Raw genomic sequence first — 25,786 nt, forward strand, 5'->3', positions numbered from 1 at the left:
CTTAAAACAACCATGGTACAAAATCTTACCAACTCTCAGTTGGTTGCATTGATGTAAATTGTCTTTTTAGCCTCATTTACACTAGGAAGTCAATTTCTCCAGTAATGCTTCTATTCCTTTTACATTTTTAATCAGCTTCAACTTTGGGACAAGCTTTTTCAGTCCTTTTTTGACTCTGTTTGCCACTTCTTGATTGGTGCTCCGCAGAAGGCTATAAGAAACAGGAAAAAAAACAAGATGTCAAAGGTCAGCATGTAGCTCATAGGAAAAGAAGCTGTCCATGTAAGGAAACAGTAACTATTTAGGAAGAATAGAGTTCAGGGCAGATTCTGTCACCTCCTATTAGAAAAGCAGCCCTGGTACCACAGCCTCTCTGCCCAGGCCAAGGGATCCAGCCCACGACTATGCTGGTCACCCTCCATTAAAATTGCTCCAGTTGTTGACACCTTTCTTGTAGTGGGGGTCCTAAAACTAGATGCAGTGAAGTACATCCAATACACATTGAGTACTTTCACTATTGCACTTCCATGCTTCGTTTAGCGCAGGACTACAGAGCCTTACCAGTTCTGTTCTTTTTTAGATACTACTTTTGGAAAACAAACCAGCTTTCCCAGATAACTATTTTCCCCAGAACCAAGGAAATTCATTGTAAGCTGTAAAATACTATTAGGAAAGTAAGATTGGAAACAAACTGTACGGGTACCAAGCAGGCTGCATGGTAATGTAAGTTCTTTATAATCCCTAGGAGTCTTCCAAACAGCTTCCAAGGTTGCAGAAATGACATATGGAAATGCGTAAGTCATTTGGTGAAGCATGTTTTTATCCATTTTTCTACCCTGATGTAATGCATCATTAACAAATTAAAAAATACTGAGGACTGGTCAGCTGCAGAAACATAAATAGACCAGCATTCATGACATTCAAGTACTTACACCACTTTGTTTACAGTAAACTGTATTGTAATGTCTGCAAAGAACCCTCTGATTACCTTAGGACTCTTCATGCTTGTACTAGGTCAGAACTAGGCCCCACATTTTTTTATAAAAATCAAATTAAAAGCAAGTAGGGCAATGGAAGGAGAGGGTCCAGAGGATACCAGGTAACTAAGCAATCAAGCACACGCAATGAACTGCGCATAACTGGTCAATAAGCTTAAGCGACTATAAAGCCAAAAATCTTCAAATGGACTGACTGGGTAATTCTGAGTTTCAGATCTGCACATAAGTGACAGATGGCTTCTGAAAGTCAACAACAAAACAAAAATCAACCATAGCTTCAGGGAGAACTGCTAGCATCTGAAAATTACCTCTGTCTGAGGGATCTGAGCTCCTTTATGACAAAAGAAGAATCTGAATATTTTTTTTTAAATGAGAAGGTTTTTTAGAACTCAACCATTATTTTATGAAAAAAAATATTGCAGTTATTATCTATACCAGACTAAATTAAATTTACCATTGCTGTATAATTTAGGTAACCTCTTGACTTCAATGCATGCAGTGCATAACCAAAGATGAGGTTAATTACTACATGTTAGCTAGGTAAGCAGGTGTCACATGAAATGGAACAAAAGCAGCTGGTTATGTCCGTGTGTCCTCAGCTGCCTAAACAAAAGGGCATCCTGCCTAAAGAGTCATCAAGAGAAGTTCAAACTACAAAGGATTCAGATTTAATTAGAATTTTAAAAACCCTAAAAACAAAATTCCAGGAAACAAACACACACTCCTGACCCATACTTTTATCTCTTTCCTGTTAGGTGAGTTTCAGTATTGGTGAAAAATGTTGGACTGACAATCTGGGAGATAAGCTTCCCTGCTTGGTAACAAAGCACACTTGCTGAAGCCCCACCCTGTAGTGCCATGAGTCATAGGGAAAGACTGACATTCCTCACAGACTTTTCCATAAAATACACCACTCCTGTGCTGTTTTTTACTAATAAGCAATTAGTAGTTTCCCATTTTTTCTATACGTCTTCAAAGCCTATTAAAAGACTGTTGTCACGGTGACAGCCAAACAGTTATTCAAGTGTTGTACACGGAAAAAATTCCACTAATTTACTTTGCAACTTTACTTGGACAATTAAAATAGCTTAGTACATAAACCAGCAACATCACATGTTAAATGAATCTCCTGAGCCTTGAGTTAGGGGAAAAAAGTCCAAGCATAAATACACTGTCTGTGAACAAGCCTTTATAACAAATCTCTACTGAACATCTGTGCACAGGATCAGACAACTTAAAGGCATTCGATGCATTTATTGAATTCTAAAGTCCTGTTATGAGAGGCAAAGAAAAAGTGTTATCATTTTAGCAGCTGAACAATCTTAACAGCCAGATCCATATGACTATTATGATGTTGCATAAACTAGTTTTGTATCTGGATTGCAACTACTCTTCTACTACCAGTTCTTCTCACTAGTGCTCTGAAAAATGACTAAACAAAGTTAGAATTAAACTCAGATTACCTAACAGAAGTCCTATTAGTGAAAACAGCTTTTGATTCACCTTGCAAAAGAGCATGAACATCAAAGTAGCCTCACTCTAAAGTCATAAAGAGCAGAGATGGAAAGTAAACAGCAAGGAGTCTAAAGTGACGTTAGGAGAAGGAGAAGTGGAGTGGAAAAAAAAGGAGCAGAGGTTTTTATTTTTCAAAATCGTGTTGTCTGTTTGAATTGTTTGCTGATTTTCCCTCAGTGCAAGTCTTTATGAGGAGCCAGCAGTGCAATGCTGACTCAGCAGTTCCAGACCACAGACCACACACTTTGGGCTAAAGACAAAACCTTGGGTTTCTATAACCTGACACTGACAGGTAGTTACAAAGTGATAACAGCGATGATTAACACAGCTGTCAGCATTTGATAAAACAAAATGTTAACGTTAGTCCGATTCCTGTGGGGCTTTTTTGATCTCACTAGTTGCATGGTTCTCTGTTTCGAAGTTGTGAGCCAGTTAGCTCATCGTAAGCTTTTGCATGGTCTATTCCAAACACTTTTCTACTTCAGTATGAGACATACTTAGGCTCCATAATTAAGGCATCACACAAAGCAATAAGCTACAAAAAAAAAAAAAAAAAAAAAAAAAAAAAATTCTTGTATGTTCCCACCAGTCACAGGTATTTCAGAGTTAATTATTTTAATATAGCTATTTGTGGAGCGCACTTTTGGGAGTTTTGTGCTTGTAAAGCAAGACATGGTAGGCACAATTTTAAAAATAAATTTGATTTTTAATCTTAAGATTTTCCAACATGGAGCTACTTCCTAGTACTGCAAAAGCCTGAACTGAAGGAACAACCAATGGAAACTGGTTTGAATTTTTCCAGTACCCTGTTCCATCACAGACTTACCAGTGGCATGAAAGACAGCACACATTGAGCAAAAAATGACATTTTGCTGCTAGAAATTTCAACTGATGTTCTCTTAGCTGTTCAGGAGATTAACACTGGAACCTAATCAGAAACAGCCATGTGCTTTACATACCAACAAAGAATAATGGCACCTCGATTTACTTCTGCCCAGGTCTTCATATTCTCCATACCAACACGTTCCACCAATGTTCTTCCAAAGCAAACTGTAAAATGTGGAAAAGGGATAGGGAGAAGAAAAAAAATTAGACAGTATCTTTATACAAAGAAGCCTTTTAAAAGTTCTCTGCAGTTGCGATTTAATCAAATAGTTTTTAGCCACCAAGTATTCACAAAGTTTTGCTCTCACAAAATAACTGACTATTTGATGCAGTGAATAACCTTATAGATGTCTGACTACTTCCAAGTATTGGTTAAAATTAGACAATAGCAGCACTGTGTGACAGTTCACTAGTATAAAGCAGTCAAACTTCCTGTCTCTTTTTTAAAAGGGTGTCAAAGGCTATTCATGTCTTAAAGAAGGCATCCACTCCAAAGAAAGAACTTGGTAAGAATGACATCAACACAAGAGATAAATACATGCACTATACTAATACATACACACCTCTGCTGAAAAGTGCCACGTTTTTAAGCATCTGACTCTACAACTGAAGCAACAGAATTTGAACAGATGAAGTTACTTGAAACTTCAGAGCTAATCCTTTACTGATGCATGAAAACCACTAGGAACCTTGTTTCTTTCAGCTGTACTGATGCTACAAGGCTCTCTTTCTTCACTAGCTTTGAAAGCTTGTTGACTTGCAGATTCATTACACTAATGGCATATGCGAAAGAAAGAACCTAGGCTGACCTCAAGTCCTCAGCTCAATTTGAAGAACTGAACTTCAGGAAAACTGCTCTTACAACTTGTATGCTGAGCAAACTTACGAGTAAGCAATCCCAAAATACCCACCCAAACCCAACAAACTCCAACTTCCAAAAAAACCACTGAAGCTATTTTTCACTGTCACTTTAGATCAGAATTCCATTAGAAAAACGGGTCAGTTTTTATTCAACTTGTTCCCTATGTGATAAAAATTTTGTTGTTTTATAATGCCAGTTCCACAAACTCAGGGCAACAATTCTGAATGGCGCACTCTTTGGATGAAAACAAAGAAACCAAAGGGAGCAGCTTGTGTTTAAAGTTGGAATTGCACAATGTTAGAAGAAATAAATTCAGATAACTACCATCATCTCAGTTACATTAGTGTCTTTCAGAGACTAGCCTAAAACTTCCCCTTTGCATATTTTCAATCATCCACTTGAGAAGTAGCAAAACAGCCTCTTTTCAGAAACATTTAATAAAGCCCAACTAACTCTTATTTTCAAATGAACCAGTGGATACCTGAATGTAGTAAGAAGAAGAAAAGAAAAAAAAGAAGTTTAACACAGTCTGGTAATTCCACAAAGAAAAAAGCCCCCTACACACAGAGAAGTTTGTTCCAGATTATACTATACTATCCCCACCTCCTTGCATTTTTTGAGGTTTTTGTATGAGAAAAAGTAATCTCTATTAGGATATAGTGATTCACACAACAAGATTTTGCAGTTATGTAATAAAATAAGTTTAAAAGCTAAATTAAGATGAGAACATCTGTGCCCAATCTCTGCCTTCTGGGATATAAAATAGCAAAGACGTCCTATTTTTGTGCATGAATTATTGTAATAACAGTAATAAAGCATTAACCCAGCAGCACTAATGAAGACAGTAAAGATTACAGTTTGGCTCACAAGCACTAATGAAACAAGTCTTCCTGTAAGACTTTACTTTTTCTATTATTATCCCTTAAACTGCCGTGTAATTTAGCAAAGCTATCAAGACATTTTAAGCACAGAACCTGTCCCAAATACACAGTAAACCCCTGAGAAAAAAAAACAGACTGCTACTTGCTTTGCAGAAAAAGCAAACATATCCTTGGCATTCTGTTCATGTAACAGCTCAGAACAGCAAAAAGACAGAAGCAATAATCTTAGAGGATATGTTAAATTCTGCATACATTAGTATATTCCAAGAAATAAATGCAGTAATCTTATTTTAGGTCAGATAACTGATTACTCAGAAGTCGTAACTTGATCAAATGAAGCTGAATTTCCAACATACCTTCTTTCCCACTCTCTCTCATTTTGTCATCTTGCTCTATTAACCATTTCAAAACTAGATGGCCTGCTGGATGCTCTGCAATGTGAAGCTGTAAAGGGAAAAAACAAGCCAAAAGAAAACCAAATTATTTAATGACGATGTTTCAAAATGCAGTTACATGTCTGTCCATAAATTTTGCTGCTTGATTTATCCACTCTGCCCTTTGCCACCACATCATATTGATCCATTTGATCATCAGCTATGCAAATATCAACAAGTTTGATGCAAGTATCTGAATACTTATTCAAACCGACCACTTTATTTTTTTATCACTTGCCCTGTAACATCTGACTTTCAGTAATATAAACCATATCAACCAATGTTTCATCCACCCCTCCAAGGACTTCATGCTTACTGTGCAGAATCTCTTGGTCTAGCTGCCTCTACAAGAACTTCCAGACTTTCCACATTTTCACAGACCTGAAAATTCACTACAGTATGGTTCACAGAAAATCACAGAAAACATGAGTAGTTCATGTAAAATTCTGTGAAATGCGTATCTTAAAGAAGGGGAAAGACAGAGCAAATTCAGCACAACTACAAAAATCCGGAGGGCACCTATCTTAAATATAGTGTACACAGCATTTTTTGTTTTCTAGTCTACAGACACATATCTGACTGAGCTTAACTCAACAAAATATGGGAGGGGCACACTTCGAAGAGAAGGTCATACTGTAAAGACAAACAGCTATTACTGTAAAGACAAACAGCTATTATCTAAGATCTTTCCTTGCATGGAGATAGTCATACCTGAAAGCTAAGAGACCCTATCATTCTCAGCGTAAACAGTCAAATGAACTATAAAAATTTACTAACTGCTTGATTGCATAGTGATAACATTAAAAGAGAGACTGTGTAACATGATTGTCAGCTACCTTCCCACAAGGTATTTAAAGCAGTTCTGAAGATTCAAGATCATGAAGTACCTTGCTCTACAACTCAGATGAAATGCTGACTCAAGCCTTCATCACTCTAGATGCAACACTAATAAACTATGAAAGGAAAATGTCAGAAAACAGAGGCCATACCTAATGTATGAGTGCTATCAGGCCAGTATGTTGATGTCTTACGTAAAGAAAAAAGTCAGCAGACTTCATTTTAGTAATACAAAATAAGCAAACACTCTGCAAGATCTCAGCACCTTGTCCTCTGTTACCTTACCTGCCCATCACGGCCACCTGGAACCAGTTCTTCTGCTGCTAAATTAGCAATTGCATCCAGTGCAGGCTGGATGTCACCAAGAGCTGTTCTCAAGATGTCAGCAACCAAGACAAAGGTAGCTTTGTCTATCACTACTTCTTGGGTATGTTCTTGCAAATATTCTAGCAAAGGTGGGGAAATGGCTTCCAGGAGTTCACGACGGCGGAGTTCAGTATTCTTCTTACTGATGAAAGAGACAGCACATTACTGTAGAAGACTTGCTCTGTATGCACATTAAGCAACAAGAAATTCAGAACATAAACGCTATTTGAGACAGCTTTAAATTATCAGAAGATCAAAACAAAGCACGATTCTTCCCTGTTTCACATGCAATTAAACACAAGTTGCACACACATTTTAAGAACACATGGAGCGAGAAAGCGCATAGCATTTAAAGCTGACAGCCAGTAAACCTCAGGTTTTTGTTAACAATGATAATTTAACCTCTGTTTATTTTCTATTAATTCTGTTATCTCAATTACTGAGATGCATTTCTTAAATAGCTCACTAATCAGCTAAAATTGCTCCTTCTTCAAAAGCTGATAAGCATCAATGTCAATACCAGAGACTGAATTCAAATTAACAATTTCCATTTTTATTGCTAGATTTTGAGATATACTTTTATGCAACTCAAAACACCAATAATGCATATTAAAATTTTTCTGCTATGCCAAATTTGATATGAGTTTAAACAAAGAACACATCACAATTTTTGCCCTTTACAAAGAGGGTAAACTGCTGATCACCAATACCTTGCTGGTCACCAATCATCACATAGGAACTTTAAACCAAAAATGCAAAAATAAGGACTACAGATTAACTTATCTAATATACTTATATATTACTTATATATGTTTATATTACTTAGCTATATTATGATGAAAAGCTGAAATTAAATCAATCATGACAGAAAGTTGCGTGAACTCTTCTGGACTCTAGGGAAAACAACTTAACTTTCCTATCTATTACCTATAGGCATTTCCATCTCCCTGTTGCAGAAGTGTGATGATTTCTGGAACAAAATGTGCAGGGTCTCTAGGACTCAGCAAGTATAACAAGACCTTCTTTCCATATTTGTTGTTTATTATATTGGGCAAAGAAGCATTTATTTCCTGTAAAAGTAAACAAACAGCAACAAAACATAAATGAAATAATAGTTTTGAGCCATCAGTAATTACTGACTACCTTTCAAATGCAAAGGAAGACAACATACTATGAATAAGATTCATATCTGCTTGTGAAATTAAATAAAAAAACTAATCAGAATGAAAGTTTGGAGAAGTGAGAGAAACAAAAAAATATTAAGGTGTAAAATGTGTTCATCAGATGCATCAATGTCACTGATTAGAAAATACTACAAAAGGACAGGATTTGTTTTCACTGATACAGGCAAGTACAAAGAACAACACCCTTGTGGAACAAAGAACAACATCCTTGTGGAACAGATCCACAAGGATCATCAAGTCCAACTCCTGTCCCTGCACAGGACAACCCCAAAATTCACACCATATGCCTGAGGGTGTTGTCCAAATGCTTCTTGAATGTTGTCAGGCTTGGCGCCGTGACTACCTCCCAGGGGAGCCTGTTCCAGTGCTCCACTACCCTTTGGGTGAAGAACCTTTTCCTAATGTCCAACCTAAAATGCCCCTGGCATATCTTCCTGACATACATATTCTGGTATGTCATACACTGTACAAATGTAACCTCAGTAAAAGTCATAACCTCAGCAGACCAGACATACAAAGGATCACCTACCACATCACCTAAGAGCAATCACTGACACGACGCTGACTTTCAAGGGAGTGTTCATAAGTACCTAGACAGCAATGACAGTCCATGGGAAGGAAAAGTCCATCTTAAGCTGACCACAGAACATTCACCCAGAAAAATTAAATTTCAGTAATAGAATAAAGCTGACTTCTGCTGGGAGTATTAGTCGCAGTTTATTTGAGCATTAACAGAAAACACTGGGCATTCCCCAGAGGTTAGTTGTTGGCTAGGAGTAACCACTTTGTAACCACAGAGTGGGCACCTCATACACTTGTGCACTCTCATGAAAGAGAGTGGTTTCCCACTAAAATCTGCCCAAACCCTGACACATGCCAAGTTCACAATGTACAGTTCCAATCGCATATGAAAGTTTAAAGCACCATGCATATTCTTTGGTCCTGGATTAAGACTCCATGGAGCTGACAGGTGATGAGAACAAGACTTTCCTCAAATGATTTAAAGAGCTTAAAACCTTCCCTTACCTACAAATTCCCAGACATTCTGCCACTCCACATAAATGATCAGTTTTGTAATACTCCAAAACAAAAGACTTGCCTAAACATTGCTTCTTCTCCCCTCCCCAAATCTGTATTTTTTTTTCTTACATTCCTTAAGCTAAATTTTAGTATAGACAGAATGATAACCGGTATAAAGTGTTTTAGAAGTCTAACTGCTCTTTAAGATAATTTAAGGGTTGGATTCTTTCATAGACTATACTTCAATGCTTGATTTCTAGATGCTTTCAACTCATCCTCTGCTACTACTTTTCATTCACCATCCGAAGAGCTAGTTTTGATCTTATCTGATATTTTTTTCTGTTTCCCTGACATCCTTTCCCTGTTCCTGACCTCATATAAACCCAGATGGGCCAATGTTATAAGTGTGAAGGCCACTCCTCCTTCTTCTCCTTTACCCTTCTGTCCAGCTTGATGCCATAGGATGACCAAACAGTAAACACTCCATTATCTTTGATCTCAGATGGTGGGAAAACACAGGTGATTCAGGAATTAAATGACACCTTGGAAGCTCAGCTAAAGCCAAACACAGTATCTGAATTAATAAACCCTCCAGAAAGCACAGCGCTTGTAATATAGTACAGGAACACCTCAATGATGTCATGCCAAGACAGCTCTGATCTGTCAGGGCTTATTTGCTTGGATTTTGCCCAGAAGTTGTTAGACTCCAGACTGGACTCTGGAAACAAAACCCAGCTGTGATTACAGCTAATATACCAGAGAAACAAAAGCCATCTCCACACTGGGAAGCTTTCATCTCTCCACAGGCATCAGAGAGGCACAGACTTAGGGCCAAATCTCCATGCTAGGGTACAAAAACCCAATTCCCCCTTATACAAAGTTGCTCAGTGGAAGAACTGCTCCTATTTTTTAAAGCAAGCCTCATCATAACCACTTTTTCCTCATATTCCTCCTCCGCATGCAGAGTATGTGCCTCATCTTTATCTACCTGCCACTGCCTCTCAACCCATCAGTCCTAAAAGCTATGGCATGAGTACTACTATAAGCACATTACAACCTATATCTCAACGTTAATTATCCTGCTTGCATGAAAATTAATTGTGCACTATGAAGTCTCTTTTATCAGTGTGAAAAAAAAACTTCATGGTAATTTACAGATTAAAATACCTTAGAAATTATAAAATTTGCATGTAACACAATCTTGAGTATAAACACTTTATGAAACCACATTAAATAATTTTTGGAAGAAAGGTGGGGAAATGGGGCATTCCAAAAGGAAGCAGATGCAGACTAGATCATACTATGCTTAGTGTTCATTCTGCAATTCCATGTAGGTGAAATAAAACACCTAGAGTGCTCTCATGTTTCAGACATCTATCTGTATCCATTTTGGAAGCAAGATAAAAGTATTACATGGATTTTATCCAGAACATTATTTATCATTTAATTATCAACATATTACGTACAAATGTCAAGTTTCGAGAATTAATGTGAGTTAATGGTTTCAGCATCCAACCAAAAGTCCCCAAGTAGTTTTTCTTCTTTGAAGTCATAGTACACTATATTCACGCCTGTTGCCATGTTCCTGAAAGTTTACTATAGTTTATCTTGAAGTATCACTTTCCAAGATGCTACTTCTGCAAAAGAAAAGAGCTAAACGTGCCAAATAACCTCTTTTACATTAAGTTTGCACAATAAGAACATTCTAGGTACAGATATTCTTGACATTTTAGGTTTTCCTGTAAAATGGATAAGGTGACATAGAATCATAGAATCACAGAATCGTCAAGGTTGGAAAAGACCCTTAAGATCATCGAGTCCAACCGTTAACCTAGCACTGCCAAGTCCATCTATACCATGTCCTTAAGCACCACCTCTACCCTTCTTTTAAATACCTCTAGGGATGGAGACTCAACCACTTCCCTGGGCAGCCTGTTCCAGTGCCTGACTACCCTTTCAGTGAAGAAGTTTTTCCTAATATCCAACCTAAACCTCCCCTGGCGCAGCTTGAGGCCATTTCCTCTCGTCCTATCACTCATTACTTGGGAGAAGAGACCGACCCCCACCTCGCTACAACCTCCTTTCAGGTAGTTGGAGAGAGTGATAAGGTCTCCCCTCAGCCTCCTCTTCTCCAGGCTAAACAACCCCAGTTCCCACAGCTGCTCCTCTTAAGACTTGTGCTCTACACCCTTCACCAGCTTCGTTGCCCTTCTTTGGACATGCTCCAGCACCTCGATGTCCTTCTTGTAGTGAGGGGCCCAAAACTGAACCCAGTACTCGAGGTGCGGCCTCACCAGTGCCCAGTACAGGGGCACTATCACCTCCCTGGTCCTGATGGCCACACTATTCTTGATACAGGCCACGATGCCATTGGCCCTCTTGGCCACCTGAGCACACTGCTGGCTCATGTTCAGGCAGCTGTCAACCAACACCCCTAGGTCCTTCTCTGCCAGGCAGCTCTCCAGCCACTCCTCCCCCAGCCTGTAGCGTTGCCTGGGGTTGTTGTGACCCAAGTGCAGGACCCGGCACTGAGCCTTGTTGAACCTCATACAGTTGGCCCCGGCCCAACGATCCAGCCTGTCCAGGTCCCTCTGTAGGGCTTTCCTACCCTCCAGCAGATCAACACTTCCACCCAACTTGGTGTCATCTGCAGACTTACTGAGGGTGCACTCGATCCCCTCATCCAGATCATCAATGAAGATGCTGAACAGGACCGGCCCCAAGACTGAGCCCTGGGGAACACCACTCGTGACCGGCCGACAACTGGATTTGACTCCATTCACCACTACTCTCTGGGCTCGGCCGTCCAGCCAGTTTTTAACCCAGCGCAGAGTGCACCCATCCAAGCCGTGAGCAGCCAGTTTCTCCAGGAGAATGCTGTGGGAAATGGTGTCAAAGGCCTTACTAAAGTCCAAGTAGACAGCATCCACAGCCTTCCCCTCATCCACTAAGCGGGTCACCTTGTCATAGAAGGAGACCAGGTTAGTGAAGCAGGACCTCCCTTTCGCATCCTCATTCTAAAGTTTTCTGCCAATTTAGTCTCTTGAAATACCAGCAGAGCTCAAACTTCTATGACAAAGACATTGACTTTAAAGAGATTTGAGTCATCCATTAGCCAGAATGAACAAATACAAAAAGGGTGATTTTCAGCAAGCACTGAATCTAGCTTAACTAATTCAATAAAATAACAAAGAGAACACATGAAAGTGCTGAGGTCTTGTATGAAAAGAAAAAAATAAATGTGATACACAAACATCATGAAACAGAAAAGGTGAAATGGAATTAAATGGTTTGAAAAAAGCAGATGGATTCCTACTCTCATGCTCCTATACACTGACAAACACACTGACACTATTTATTATACTATTTTAGGAAAAATTCAATTACTTACAGATATAATTAACTGTTTCACAAGTTTAGTGTCATCAATGCAGTCAAAGGCTGCCAACAAGACCAGATGAGAAAATTCACCCTGCAAAGATGAGACATCAGAAACCACATGCAGTCAAGTTCTATGAATATACTAATTGGCTTAGAATCAACATTTCTGAGAGTTTCTCTCAAACATGACACAAAATGAATCACAAGCAAATTCTGTCTACTGTCATAGAATGAGAGAAGCCCAACATTTAGGCTTTCTCTGAAAGCAAGGCTTGTTAAGAAAAGCATGTTGTTAAAACAAAGGTAGATGAAGTTGATTTGCCATTGTAACTTGATATACTGCTTTATCATGAGCCACACAGTCTCTACTGCACTGTTGGACAGCAAGGCTCTAGCATACTCAAAACGGCACAACCCAATTCACTTATATGTCAGTGACACTCTATGTCAAAGTGAAGCCAGATTTCGAGTGCTCCAGTGTTGTTTTAGCTATTATTTTCCCACTGTCCCATATTTCTATATAATATATATATTTTATAAAATATAACAACTCATTTATTCTGGTACTAGAAAATTATGGAAAGAAACATTACCTAGACCAGTGGCCTCCAAACTGGCATGCACAAGACAATCCATTTTGGTGCAGGAAGAAAATTTTTTTTTGTACCATTAATAGATATATAAAATAACCACTGGTTATCTTTATGCCATCCTTTTTAAATTTCTGTTTCTGTGTATGTTTTTTAAGGTATACTAGTACAGTAGCACATGTACATAATTTATACATAAATATACATATATTGGGGATGCATGCTCAGGGTTGCGTGATCAAGAAAGTTTGGAGACCACTGAGTGAGAGCACATCAACTACTAGCAAACAGAACAATACAGCAACCAGGAAGGGAAGAAGTTTAAAAAGCTTTTCTTCACAGTTGCAGTTTTGCGCAGCACTGTGAAATCTGGTTGCAACTGTTACTCTATTGGTGCTGCAGTCTCCAAACATACATGTTACTCAGAAAAAAATGAAATACAAACTTCTTTCATTGTATGTCACTTCAGCATTAATTCATTTTGAAGCTTCCCAACTTAAAAAGTTATCGAGCAGCTTATAAGAAATATGCACATTCAAATGGCCTTTCTAATGACACCCCCAACACATCTTAATTTTTGTTCCTCTTCTGTATATGTGCTATTTTACTCCCGACCAAGGAGAATTAACCAAGACATATGAAGATGCAATACAAAGTTGGGATAAAAAAAAAATTGTAGAAAAAAAATTTAGGACTTATAATTAACTCAGCTACTTTAAAGAAGAATAGTACTACATGTAGTGCCCACAATGAAGCTTCTTAGCATGCCTCTAAATATTCCATAAAGTTCAATATATTTCATATTATCCAGTACATCACCACTATTTTAAAATCTACTTTTATTAAGATCTCATAGTTGTTTCCAGTACCAAAGCACATTCAAATTAGCCTCTATCAAATCACTTCTGTTTCAGAGACTATGAAATGGTTAATGAACACTCACCGTTGCTATTTTTTCAATATATGTCTTCATAGTTTTCACAATGACCTTTCTGTCCTATGCAAAAGGAAACAAGAAACTCAGATGAGCCTATAATGCCAGTGATTCTGAATAACTAAATTGTTATTTACACCTTCAAAAAGATAACCCTCAATTTGCTTACTAAAGCAAAGGCTATTTCCCAAAGTGTCATATTTGTACTATTAGTCAACACCTAGAAAGAGTGTGAAGAGTTAAACCTGAACTATGAAAAAGTCAATCCCAGGGAGTTTCTGTGATATGTTTACAAGTCCAGCCCATCAACGGGAGGGGAGATGCCAAAAAGTGCAACTTGGAAAAAAACAAACAAAAAATCCCCCCAAAAAAACAAACTACCACATATGTTCACTTATATCTTGTTCATTACTTACAGAAGAATGCACTTTAACTCTTCATTTGGAAAGAAACTTAACTCAACAGGACCTGAAACTTTGAAGTAGCAAGGACTCTAGCCTGTTGCAAAACCCCTTTACTAGCAAGATTTTTTTGGCGGAGTTTCCTCAATGCTTGTACTTTTGGCTCTTGCAATCACTGCTTAGTCTTCTTTAGACCCATTACTACCCCCAGATCCTAGCAACTTCATATTTTTTTCTGCACTCGTTTAACAAGTAGACTATTTTCATAAGTAATCTTTTTTTTTTGATACAGAAAAAAATAGGAGGCATTACAATATTTCGCAGAGACAATGGCATACGTGAAGTATTTCAAGATGCTGTATCAGCAGAAGAAACTAAAACACAGTTCCTATACTATTTTCTAAGTCTTGGTATTCCAAAGCCAAACATTGTTGCACATTATGACTTCTTTACTCTTCTCTCCCTACTGCCACTTTCACCTGTATTAAGAAATCTATGGGATGAATGAATGGCCAATAATCTTCAAATGTAAAAGCTTTATGTGTCATCTCCAAGAACTCTGCTAAAAATAAAAGGAGATGCTTCCACTATAAAAGTTCTAATGAAATCATTTGATTAATGAAAAACTACTGCTTACATTTGCCAATATGTAAAGTGGGGCCACTTTTTAACCCTGCTCTCAAATACTTAACTGCATTAAAATCTGTGCTGGCAGAAGGACCCACGTGCAATCATACTCACAGTCTCACACTAGACGATTATTAAAGAGGACTGAGTAAACAGAAAGCAAAAAGTACCTTGGGAGTACCATGCCACAAGCAGTGCATCGCTACTCGGGCTCCATCGTGAGTGTGTGCCAGGTAGATGACAGCCTCTCTGATAGCTTCTATCATTTCCTGAGGAAGAAAAGGTGACAAAGCAAAAAGGTGAAAGAAAAGGCCTGAGAGATCTCAAGGCAGGTGTGCAAGGGCATTAAGGGATTTTTTGTCTGCCCACAACACTACAGAGAGCATCACTGGCTCTGCAGAACCACTTTCATTGCCTTGACCTATGAAAAATGGCCTCAAAAGGAGCCCAAACGACTGTAAATGACATAAGCTTTCTCCCTTCAAAACTACACTGTTCATCATATTCGTCCTATGAAATCAAAACTGTATTGTAGCTTGTCAGTTGTCCTATTACAGACAATTCAAGGAAGGGTGCTCAGAACTGAGAGTAAAATGAGAGGAGACAAAGACAACCATTCATTTAGGAAGAAAACGAAGGTGATGCAATTCATTTACACGCACAAGGTATTAGCCAGAAAGCAAGAAGAACTTAAAGGTCAGTTAAGCACCAGGTGATGTTATAAATCAGATATGACAAGATTCAGCCAAAAATTAGTCTTCATATCAACGGAATGAGGTTTGGAAGCTATCTGACAAATAACACCATCAGCCAAAAAAGAAAAACCAAACCTAATAAAAAAAACCCCTCCCAGGTTACTAGATACTACTTCTGCTATTATCTGATAGATTTCTTTGACATGAAGCTCCCACGTATCTCCCTTTTTATCCCTAGCTTCTTCTCACTCCCTAGTCAAAGGTTTCAAGCATTTTAACATTTATTTAGAAACTGCTCAGTCACAACACGATTGGTGTCACTAGCTATATGCACAGGCAGGTACATATCTACAAAAGGGGGTTCCAAACCCCAAAGAGAATATCCATATGCTACCATGTCTGCACAAAAAGCCAAGCAAGGAGGAAGAATACAGAAGCATTCTCTGGCAAAGTATTACATGAAACCAGGCACAGGAACCTTTAATTAGGTAAGATCTGAACTCAGAATAGCCCACGAATAGTCCATCTCACTACCCTTAGCTTTGGGTTTATTAACAGTAACAAAGAAAAGTTCAGGAGTCCAGTGCAGTAGAAGTAGGTAAGAGATAGCAAGTCTAGAAGGCTCCACCTGGCCTGGAGTGAGATGGTGCTGAACTGCAGAACAAGGGCGAGGCTGATGGACACAGCTTGAAGACAGGTGAAGCCAAGCAGGATACCAGCTTATACAATGTCACATCACGCAGATGGATTTAGGCCTAGTTTTTGCAAGAATGGCTGTGGTGAGCTTAAAAGTGGAATTTAATATAGACATAGTGACACAAGGCACATGCTTGGTTCAGGAGGAGGCAGAAGACAAAAGTTTTGGCTGCTGACAGAAGGACCCAATCTGACTGTACTTTGTTGAAGAGTTTTTCGGACAATGGCTAGAAGTGGTTAAGAAACTACACACTGGAAAGCTAAACTACTAGAAGCAACATCCCTGGCTTTAATTCTTCTCCAGCTATTGAGAAGGACCATTTAGCATGGAGAAAGAAAACATCAAAGTCATTCCATGAGATTGTTTTTTTTTTCATTCAAATAGCACAAACACTATTGCTTTAGTGTGAAAGTTCACTGTGACTGTAAATCTCCATACAACACTACTCCTCAATCATCTATCTGGAATCGCCAGATGGGTAAAACTCTATAAATGCAAGATGTGTATTTTTGTCTAGTTACCTTACAACAATTTCATAACAAGATTAAAAACATTCAACTGAAAGGCAAAAGAAGACAAAAAACAAGCAAAACATACTTACAGATCTTTGTTTCGGAAGAGCATAAGTGAAAAAGTCCAAAAATACTTTATGTACCAGTGAGTGCTTTATCACAGCCTCTCTGTATTCGGGAAGAGGAAAATAAGCAGAAAGTCCCCACCAAGTAATGGTTTTAACATAAGATAGCAATACTTCATTTGTATTTAAAAAAGAAAAAGTTAGGCAGTGCAGTGTGCACATAGTCATTCTGAATTACATGTTTTGCATTTACAATATGTGGAAATTTCTACCAAAACTTACAAATTCTAAAACCTAGCAAAATATCTTCTCCTAAAGACCTCTGGAGAAGCTTATCCAATAATGCATTATGGAAGCGCACCACACTGTGGGATTTCTACCGATTGTTTGACTGGGGTAGGGGACACTTTAGCTTATAGAAGTGGAGTTAAAAATTAAGATAAGATATTCATTACAACACTTTGGACAAAACCATAGTTACTTACTATACAACACAGCAATGCTCCAGCTTAAAAGAGTATCAGTATCACTGTCATAAGAGCTTAAAAGAACATCAACATCACTGTCTGTCTGTATATCAGAAAAAAAACAGCTCACACTAGATTGTCACACCTTAAATCAATTTTTGTCCTTACTTTTGTGCCATTGGTGTAAGAATCTGTTTCATTTCATCCAAGATGGCCTCTCTCTTTTCAGGCTGAGCTTCTAACACTTTATCCAGTGTTGGGACAACTGGTGTCTGAAATGAATGCACAATCATGAGGTTTAATCATACCCACTAAGTATCAGAGTTCATTGAAAATTAGAATCTTTAGTCCCTTTTCAATCAAAATTCATGAACAATACCACAAACAAAATGAATTTTCTGCAAAACTAACAGTTTTTACAATTTTAAAAATAAAAAGCTTATCTACTTTGTCAGAAGTTGTATACTTAAGTTTCTACGAATTGAATATTCATAATTAGCAAACAAAACCTACTTCTGTGGTCTGAACCATAGAAAACCATATTGTTTTTTTGCCAGTTATGGTCAGCTCTTCGTGAAACTGTCAGATAGAAGGTAAAATAAACAAAAATGGCACTGTGGTAATTGGCACTGTGGACTCCTGAGATAAATCCTGCATGACAGTATGCATATGTCAGGGGGCAACACAGCAACAAGTCAATGATCTGAGAAGTTAACCAAGGCCCAGGAAATTCCAGTTCAAGAACAGCAGAGAGGAGGAATATATACCATATACCTTAAATACAGAAATACTTCTTGGCATCTCATCTGAACAATTACGCTGGTAACTTTTGTAAAAGAATCTGTTGTTAGAAGAACAGTCTGACTAGATAGAAAATTAGAAGAAATGTATTTCTAACCATACCTGCTGGGAGAGGGGAAGCGGGGGGTGGAGAGTTGGGAGGCAGGACAGGGAAAAGTGAACCATATATTTCAAAACTCCAAGAAATTCCACGTCTCGTTAAGAATTACATTGTAATTTCTTATAAACCCACTTACTGTTATGTCTCAGGTTTGCACTGCAATGTAAGACTACCTGAAGCACTCATGCCAAGAATGCTAGAATGATGGAAGCTAACACTGCACTTGATTTCAGAGGCTATTTTACTCCCAGTACAAATTACAGCCCACAAACACAGCAAAAACATCTTTCTATTACAGTGTTTCAAAATGCTTTACTAAAACTTTTAATAACCTGTAATGGAAAAATAGCAATATGGTTCAGAAATGAGCTGTTAATTTCCTATATAATTTTAACAGAAATCTTGGGTAAAAGTGTGCTGTGTTGTACACTGGGGTGCAAAAGTCATTGCAGTGTAGTTAATAATTGCATAAAACAGTTCTGTACTTTGTAGCAAATAAAACTATTTGTGCCTCTAACGGAAGCCAACTTTCCAAGTCAGCAAGAAAGAAGAAAAAACAGAAGTCAAAAGAAAGGATGTTGTACTTTTTTTAAAAAGGTTACCACTGCCTGGTGAGGATCTACATCTGAATGGTTTCAAGAGAGTTTGTACTCAAGTCATATAGACTCCATGGGAAAAGAAAACAAAGCCAAATATTAAGCCTAAATGGCATACTGTATATAGATACAGGCACATTCTGCCCACATTCAGTTCTCACAAGACGTAAGGCAGTTCTGACACAAAAGCCATATACAGCATTAATGGGGAATTAAGCCTAAACGTTATCTCTGAAAGGATGACCATTTCAGGCTAGACACTATGACACTACAATAACTGCAATGATGATATTAGATTATAATGGATATTAGATTATAACTGCAACTATATGATATTAGACTGTCTTTGATGAGCAGAGCAAGCTCATACATGAACATAACATATTTTACATAGTTCAGACTGAAAAAACGCAACAATTTAATCTCGAATAGAAATGTGCAAGTAATCATAACATTGAAACATGCTAAACTAGACTACATTTGGATGGCTGACATAAAGAAATTTAATCAAAAGAAACAGTAGGTAAGATAGGTAAGGTATTACTAACACAATACCTCAGATGCTAAAACACCTTATACTACAAAGTATTGAAACATCACCTTGTAGACCTGGAAAGTGTTCCCATATAGTTCTTCTGTCAGCATATTCCTCTGCTCCAGAATGGCTTTGTCATTATATGCATATTCCACTACAGCAGATGCTTCGGCATGACGGAGCATTTTTTTCACATGGCCTTTAAAACTTTTTATTATTTCTGCAACTTGTGGTTTTGTCCTGTTTCACAGGGAAAGACAGATAGTACGAGTTAAAACTTCAGGGATAAGCTGACCTATTAATAGTTTTATTTTTGGAAGCACATTTAGCTGAGAAGTTTTAGCATAGAAACCAGGAAATATATATGCATCTGGATCAGCCTTATGGCATTTATGAAAATATGGCGAGAAAGCCAGGAATCTGGAGAAATCATAAGGCATTTTGAGGGAAAGAAAAGAAACCAGTGGAAAAATTCTATGGAATAAAGGATGCCTTCCTGAAACACCAAGCAAAGAAACTTTTTAAAAGCCAGGTTTTTGTATAAGGCAAAGATCAACTTTGAGCATATATTTGAGGAAAACATATGCCAAAAAAGCTCAATGTGTACAGCTTAAGCTTTACTTTTTTGCAAAAGGAAAACTGCTGTTAGCAATACCAGACACTCTCCTGTCTCATCACTATTATAAAGATGTTTCCAGAGATGTATTTTTTAATTCACGATTGATGCACTATAGAGTAAGAGCAGCATTCACACTGGAAATGAAACAATGCAACACAGCTAAGCAAATTCACTTCAAACTCACCCATACATAAGAAACTTCTTCACAATATTTCTGGAATATTTTGACTTGCTCAACTCTACTAGGCTATCTATAAGAAAGGAAAAACATTCAGCTGGTTTGATTTTTCACTACGTTAACCCTACAAAACAACATGCCATTATTTAAATAAGTTTTAAGAGCTCACTAGGAATGATGCATCATTTCAGCAGAAAGTTAAAAATATCCAAGAGAAAATAATATGGCTTGTTTTAATGCATCCTAACAACAATACAGAAGCATATAGGTAAAGTGTAAATGGGAAGACAGTACCTTTCAATTCTTCAAATGTCTCTTGCCTTTGCTTCTCATTACCATACTGAATAAAGCACTGGATCACTCGAGTTGAATCATGTGCAAACGCCAGCTACAGGACAGATATATCTCATTACCCTAGGCCATTCAAATAGCACTACGGACCAAATTTATTTTAACACACTTGCTCTCTGATATAGTTTTATGCCACATGTAGCATGTAACGCCAATTATAAAAGTAGTTACCTGTTTATAACAAATTAAGTTTTAAGGTTTTTTACTGCTTTATACATAGTCTATCGAACAAAATATAAATGCTACTTGCAGTTCCTGACAATTAAGGACATGCATCAAGGTTTTAATACTGAAAGAGAAGCATGAAATAGTATCTCGTTTTCTCTCATGTTGTTTGTAATTTCAGAGTGAGTGTGACAATACAGTTCCACTTCGGCACGGAATACCAAGAATCACTTTAAAATCCAACATGTATTTCACTGCAAATTTATACACTTAAAGAATTAAGCAGAAAGACTGTTTAGTACAGCATCAGGACATTAACTTCTCTAAAAGAAAGCTGCAAAGCAACAATTGTAATTAATCAAAACTCTGACTGGCTGTTTTTGAACTTCAGTTAATATAGAATTTCACTGGACTAAAGCTGCTTGGCAGAATAAGAGAGCTTTCCAATAGCCAGCTGATAGACAAAGCATCCCAGGACTACTGCCCTGAAATCCAGGTGCCAAATACAGCCTTTCAACCTTGTTTTTGTTCTTTTTTACTCACAGTTTAAAAAAAATTCCCCGTAGCTTTTGGAAGAACAAGTTAGTACTATATTATTAAAAGTTCATTTATATTTCACCATTCTTTAAAGAAGCTTTTGTGAATTTGTGGACTACGGCATTAGTTTTTCTTACACTTTTAATTTTTCCATGAAGAAGCTTCTGTAGTTCATTCATTAGCTTTTCTCGCTTCTCCTTGTCGCATTTCTTCCTACAAACAACAACAACAAAAAGTAAAACAATCTTAATTGAGGAAGCAGCTTTTTTGTAGTATGATTCACTTACATCTATAAATTAAGAAGCAAAACAGTACACAAAATTAAGCTAGCTCCTGCTAATCCAAATTTACATTGTCCTTCATTAAACTTGTAGATAGTTGTCATTAAGCAGTTTCAGTTCCTAGAAACCAAACCAGATTTCCACACTTTAAAATTATTCTTTTCTGACTAACAATATTATTAAAAAGAACATAAACTCAAATCTGCAGTCAGAGTCGTTTACAGATCCAAAGACCTGTAAGTATCTTACAGCCAAAACTGCAAAGCACAGACACTTAGAATAAGTAAAATTAACTCCTTCTGATGTGGGGCCCCACTTCTAGAATTACACCTGCCCCGAGAGAGTATACAAAACTCCACAAAAAACTCATGCAGTGATCCCACTGAAAGATCAGACTGAATCAGTACATGCTCTGTGCTTCGGGATGCAAGAAAATACGACAATTCCTTCAGCATTTACTCACATATTTTAGCTTAGAATACAAGTGAGCTCAATCCAGACATTTCTAGCACCATGGGTCACCACACTCTGCTTGAACCATCTACAGAATTGCATGTAATGTTATCATTCACCCATGGAGCTTCACTGTAGAAATACAGTTTCATATAATTACAAGAGGAGAAAAAGAGTCTTCTTGCAACTTATGACTAAAAGCCAACCAAATGAAAGAAAAAAAAAAATCATTATTACCTTCTCACACTTTCCCATATTTGCTTTGATTTTACAATTATGTCATAATTACTTTTATCATTAAGTTGTCTGGTTTGCTTTAACTCCTTCCGTTTCTTTTTGAAGTCATTCCACTTTGGCTTCTTAGAATCTGACCCTGAAGACAAAAATAAATACATTTTCTATACCCAATAAAAGAGAAGCAATGGAATTCTTTATCAGTATAAACTGTGGCAGTTCCTGTGACTTGAATTGGTAATAGTTCAGGAGCTTTAACTGCAGTTACCCAGCTAGCTAATATGAACGCGTAAATATTTAATAAATATACTAAGCCAGTAATTTCCACTTTCAGAACACTGGAAGAACAAGGCAAACAACGATTTTTCCTCACAGCTCTGTGTGCTGGTTTTGGCTGGGATAGAGTTAACTTCCAAGGATACATTGCAAACCTCTTAATACCTTGAAAATTGACTCAAAATGCACCTAGCAATCTATGACTGCCCCAGGTAATCCTCCCTTTTTAGTTCATCCTGTACTTATATGTACCTTTTCCCCTCTCTTTTCCCTCTCTCAAAAGAAGAGCCCTAACTCAAAGATACATATCTGAAATCTCAGAGAAACAAAAAAAAACTAAAGTCTTTTTACATGCTTGATCTTTTTATTCAGTCAAATTCCTTGAACATGGGATTTTACTATACAACAGCTATACACTGCCACACAACAAACTCATTTAAGGTAACTTCATAGTAAGTGCCATAAATGAGTGTAATGAAGTAAACTTGGAGTCATTCAGCCAATTTGGAAAGGTGATAACAAGGCAGGGGAAATGAAGACCTAGATGAACAATGTGTTTCCCAAAACCTAGTTTGCACTGATATCCAGGCTTAAAAGTCTGCTCACCTCCCTCTTCACCATCCTGGAGCTTCCTCTTTTTTGCAAGCTTTTCTGATTGCTGTTTATTCTTGAATTGTTTGACACTAGCTCTTCCAGGTCTTAACTGTCCTTTCACAAATTTCCTGGAAATGGATTTAGCCTTTCCCTCCTCCTCGCCTTCGTTAAGAAGTTTCTTTGGTGGACCCGAATCTATTAACCAACAAAACAGAAATGAAAATGTTATCCTAGAGCTAATGTTGCTTCAAAATAACAGATTATTACTGTAACAAGAATTAAACTACTTTGTAACAACAATTGTAACAATAATTTTTACATGCTTCTCAAAGCTGGTGTTTTCACTGCAGTCCCTGGGTGCCCCAGTTTTCCCTTGGGAAGTTTTGCCCAGGCATCATTTTCTGGGCAGCAGTGTAACAGCCCAGGCATAAAAAAGGATTATTCTAAATTGAGAATTTCACCACCCCTGACATCAAAGTCATCAACCCCCAAATCATCTCTTCACAGTATATGGTCAGAGCTGTTTTAACATCATCTGTTTTAAGCAGAAAAGAGCAAACACTGAAAGGTATCTTCTCAATCCTAACCACAGCACTTCACACACCTTAACTTCAACTCTCAAATAAACTTTTTCTTAATGTGGGAAAGCAAAGTCTAGAATCAAAAAGTTATTAACTTCAAATTTTTAATTAAAAGAGTATTTTAGGTCAATCAAATAGACCTGAAGGGCTTGCAATCCAATCTATTTAAAGCATTTCAGCTGTACTATTTCCAGGTTATTTGATCATACAGTCAGTATAGTTTTGAATGCAAGACAGAATAATACAATGACTGATGTTGGAAGGGACCTCTGGAGGTTATCTGGTCCAACCCTGCTGTTCACGCAGGGCCACCCAAAGCTGCTTGCCCAGGACTACGCTCAGGTGGCTTTTGACCGTCTCCAAGGTGGGAGACTCCACCACCTCCCTGGGCAACCTGTGCCAGTGCTCCATCACCCTCACAGTAAAGAAGTCTTTCCTGGTGTTCAGAGGGAACCTCCTGTGTTTCAGCCTGTGCCCGTCACCTCTGGTCCTGTCACCAGGCACCACTGGAAACAGCCTGGCTCTGTCTTCTTTGCACCCTCCCTTCAGGTCTTCACATAGATTGAGAAGATCCCCCTCAGCTTTCTCTTCTCCAGGCTGAGCTGTCCCAGCTCTCTCAGCCTTTCCTCATAGAAGAGATGCTCCAGACCTTTCATCATGTTCACGACCCTTCACTGGACTCTCCAGTATGTCCATGTCTCTTTTGTACGGGGGAGCTCAGAACTGGACAGAGCACTCCAGGGGGGGGCCTCACCAGCGCTGAAGAGAGGGCAAGGATCACCTCCCTTGACCTGTTGGCAGCACTCCTCCTAACGCAGCCCAGGATCCAATTAGCCACCTTTGCCCCAAGCGCACATTGCTGCCTCATGTTCAACTTTGTGATCACCAGGAGCCTCAGGGCCTTTTCTTCAAAGCTGCTTTCCCTCAGCGTGCATGGAGTTGTTCACTGCCACACGCAGGACTTTGCACTTCTCCTTGCTGAACTTCATGAGGCTTCTGTCAGCCCATTTCTCCAGCCTGTTGAGGTCCCTCTGGAGGGCAGCATGACCCTCTGATGTATCAGACACTCCTCCCAGTCATCGGTAAACTTGCTGATGGTACACTCAGCCCCATCATCTAGATCATCAATGAAGCCATTGAACAGGACTACACCCAGTATTGACTCCTAGGGTACACTGCTAGTTACAGGCCTCCAACTAGATTTTGTGCCATTGATTACCACTCTCTGGGCCCAGGCATTCAGTCAGGTTTCAATCTGCCTCACCATCTGCTCATCCAGCCCATAACTCATCAGCACCTCTGTGATGATCGTATGGGAGACGCTGTCATATGCCTTACAGTAGTCCACAAAGACAACATCCACTGCTCTTCACTCATCTACAAAGCTAGTAATTTCATGGCCTTAAGTCTATCAGGATAAAGAATGAAGTTTGAGCATGCCTGTGCACCACAACAATCACTCAGCCACAACTCCTATTAAGGAGCCTTTGCCCTCTTACCATTACCTTTTTTAAATTTCTTTTTCCCGTGTGGCACTTTTCCATGAGCTGCTTTTCCATGAGGTGCTTTTCCACTCTTCCTCACAAACTTCTTTTTACCCTTTGCTTCCATTGCGGCAACCCTACAAACGGAGCAAGAGACAGCATTACTGGACCACCGCGGCTCCTCCGCTAATGATGCGAGGAAAAGACAGCCTGCGCTTCCCTGAACACAGGGAAAGGGCGGTTAAACACTTCTCAGTGGCGGTCGCCCGTTCCTTATGAGGGCGGCGAGGGACCAGAAGAGGTCGGCCACAGGCCGGTCAGCACGGAGGCTCAGCTAGGCAAGACCACGGTTCACCGGGCCCGGGCGGCCGAGGCCCCGGCCCCAGCCCCGCTCCGCAGGGATCCTCAGCCGAGGCCCCGTGGCAGCGCCCGGGAGGCCGCAGGAGGCGGCAGCCGGGCGCGGGTGCCCCGTGGTGGGGCTGTTCCGCAGGAACCCCCGCCCCCCGCCGCCCCACGACCCCCGCCGCGCTCCGCCGGCCCCGCCGCTCGCCTCACACGTGCCCCGCCGTGCCGTGCCGTACCGTGCCGCCCGCGCTTTGCGGCCCCCTCCTCAGGGCGCGGCTCCCCATTGGCCCGCCTGGCCGCTACCG

The 25,786-nt window shown here is 39.0% G+C and overlaps 1 protein-coding gene across 1 annotated transcript; it reads right to left on the reverse strand.

Moving 5' to 3' along the window:
- On the reverse strand, positions 1–25,763 carry PUM3 (pumilio RNA binding family member 3). Its single transcript, XM_082336073.1, has 18 exons — positions 25,718–25,763; positions 25,158–25,273; positions 23,084–23,266; positions 22,205–22,340; positions 21,371–21,446; positions 20,475–20,568; positions 20,187–20,253; positions 19,449–19,623; positions 17,520–17,623; positions 16,909–16,987; positions 15,086–15,184; positions 13,897–13,950; positions 12,374–12,454; positions 7,706–7,848; positions 6,698–6,920; positions 5,498–5,585; positions 3,473–3,563; positions 1–211 (listed from the first exon to the last, which is right to left on the reverse strand). The coding sequence occupies exons 2-18, from the start codon at positions 25,261–25,263 to the stop codon at positions 82–84; spliced, it is 1,929 nt and encodes a 642-aa protein (XP_082192199.1). The 5' UTR covers positions 25,264–25,273; positions 25,718–25,763; the 3' UTR covers positions 1–81.
- Between the last annotated feature and the right edge of the window lie 23 nt (positions 25,764–25,786).

This window comes from Platalea leucorodia, assembly GCF_965183815.1.
Source record: "Platalea leucorodia genome assembly, chromosome: Z".
Classification (NCBI taxonomy): domain Eukaryota; kingdom Metazoa; phylum Chordata; class Aves; order Pelecaniformes; family Threskiornithidae; genus Platalea; species Platalea leucorodia.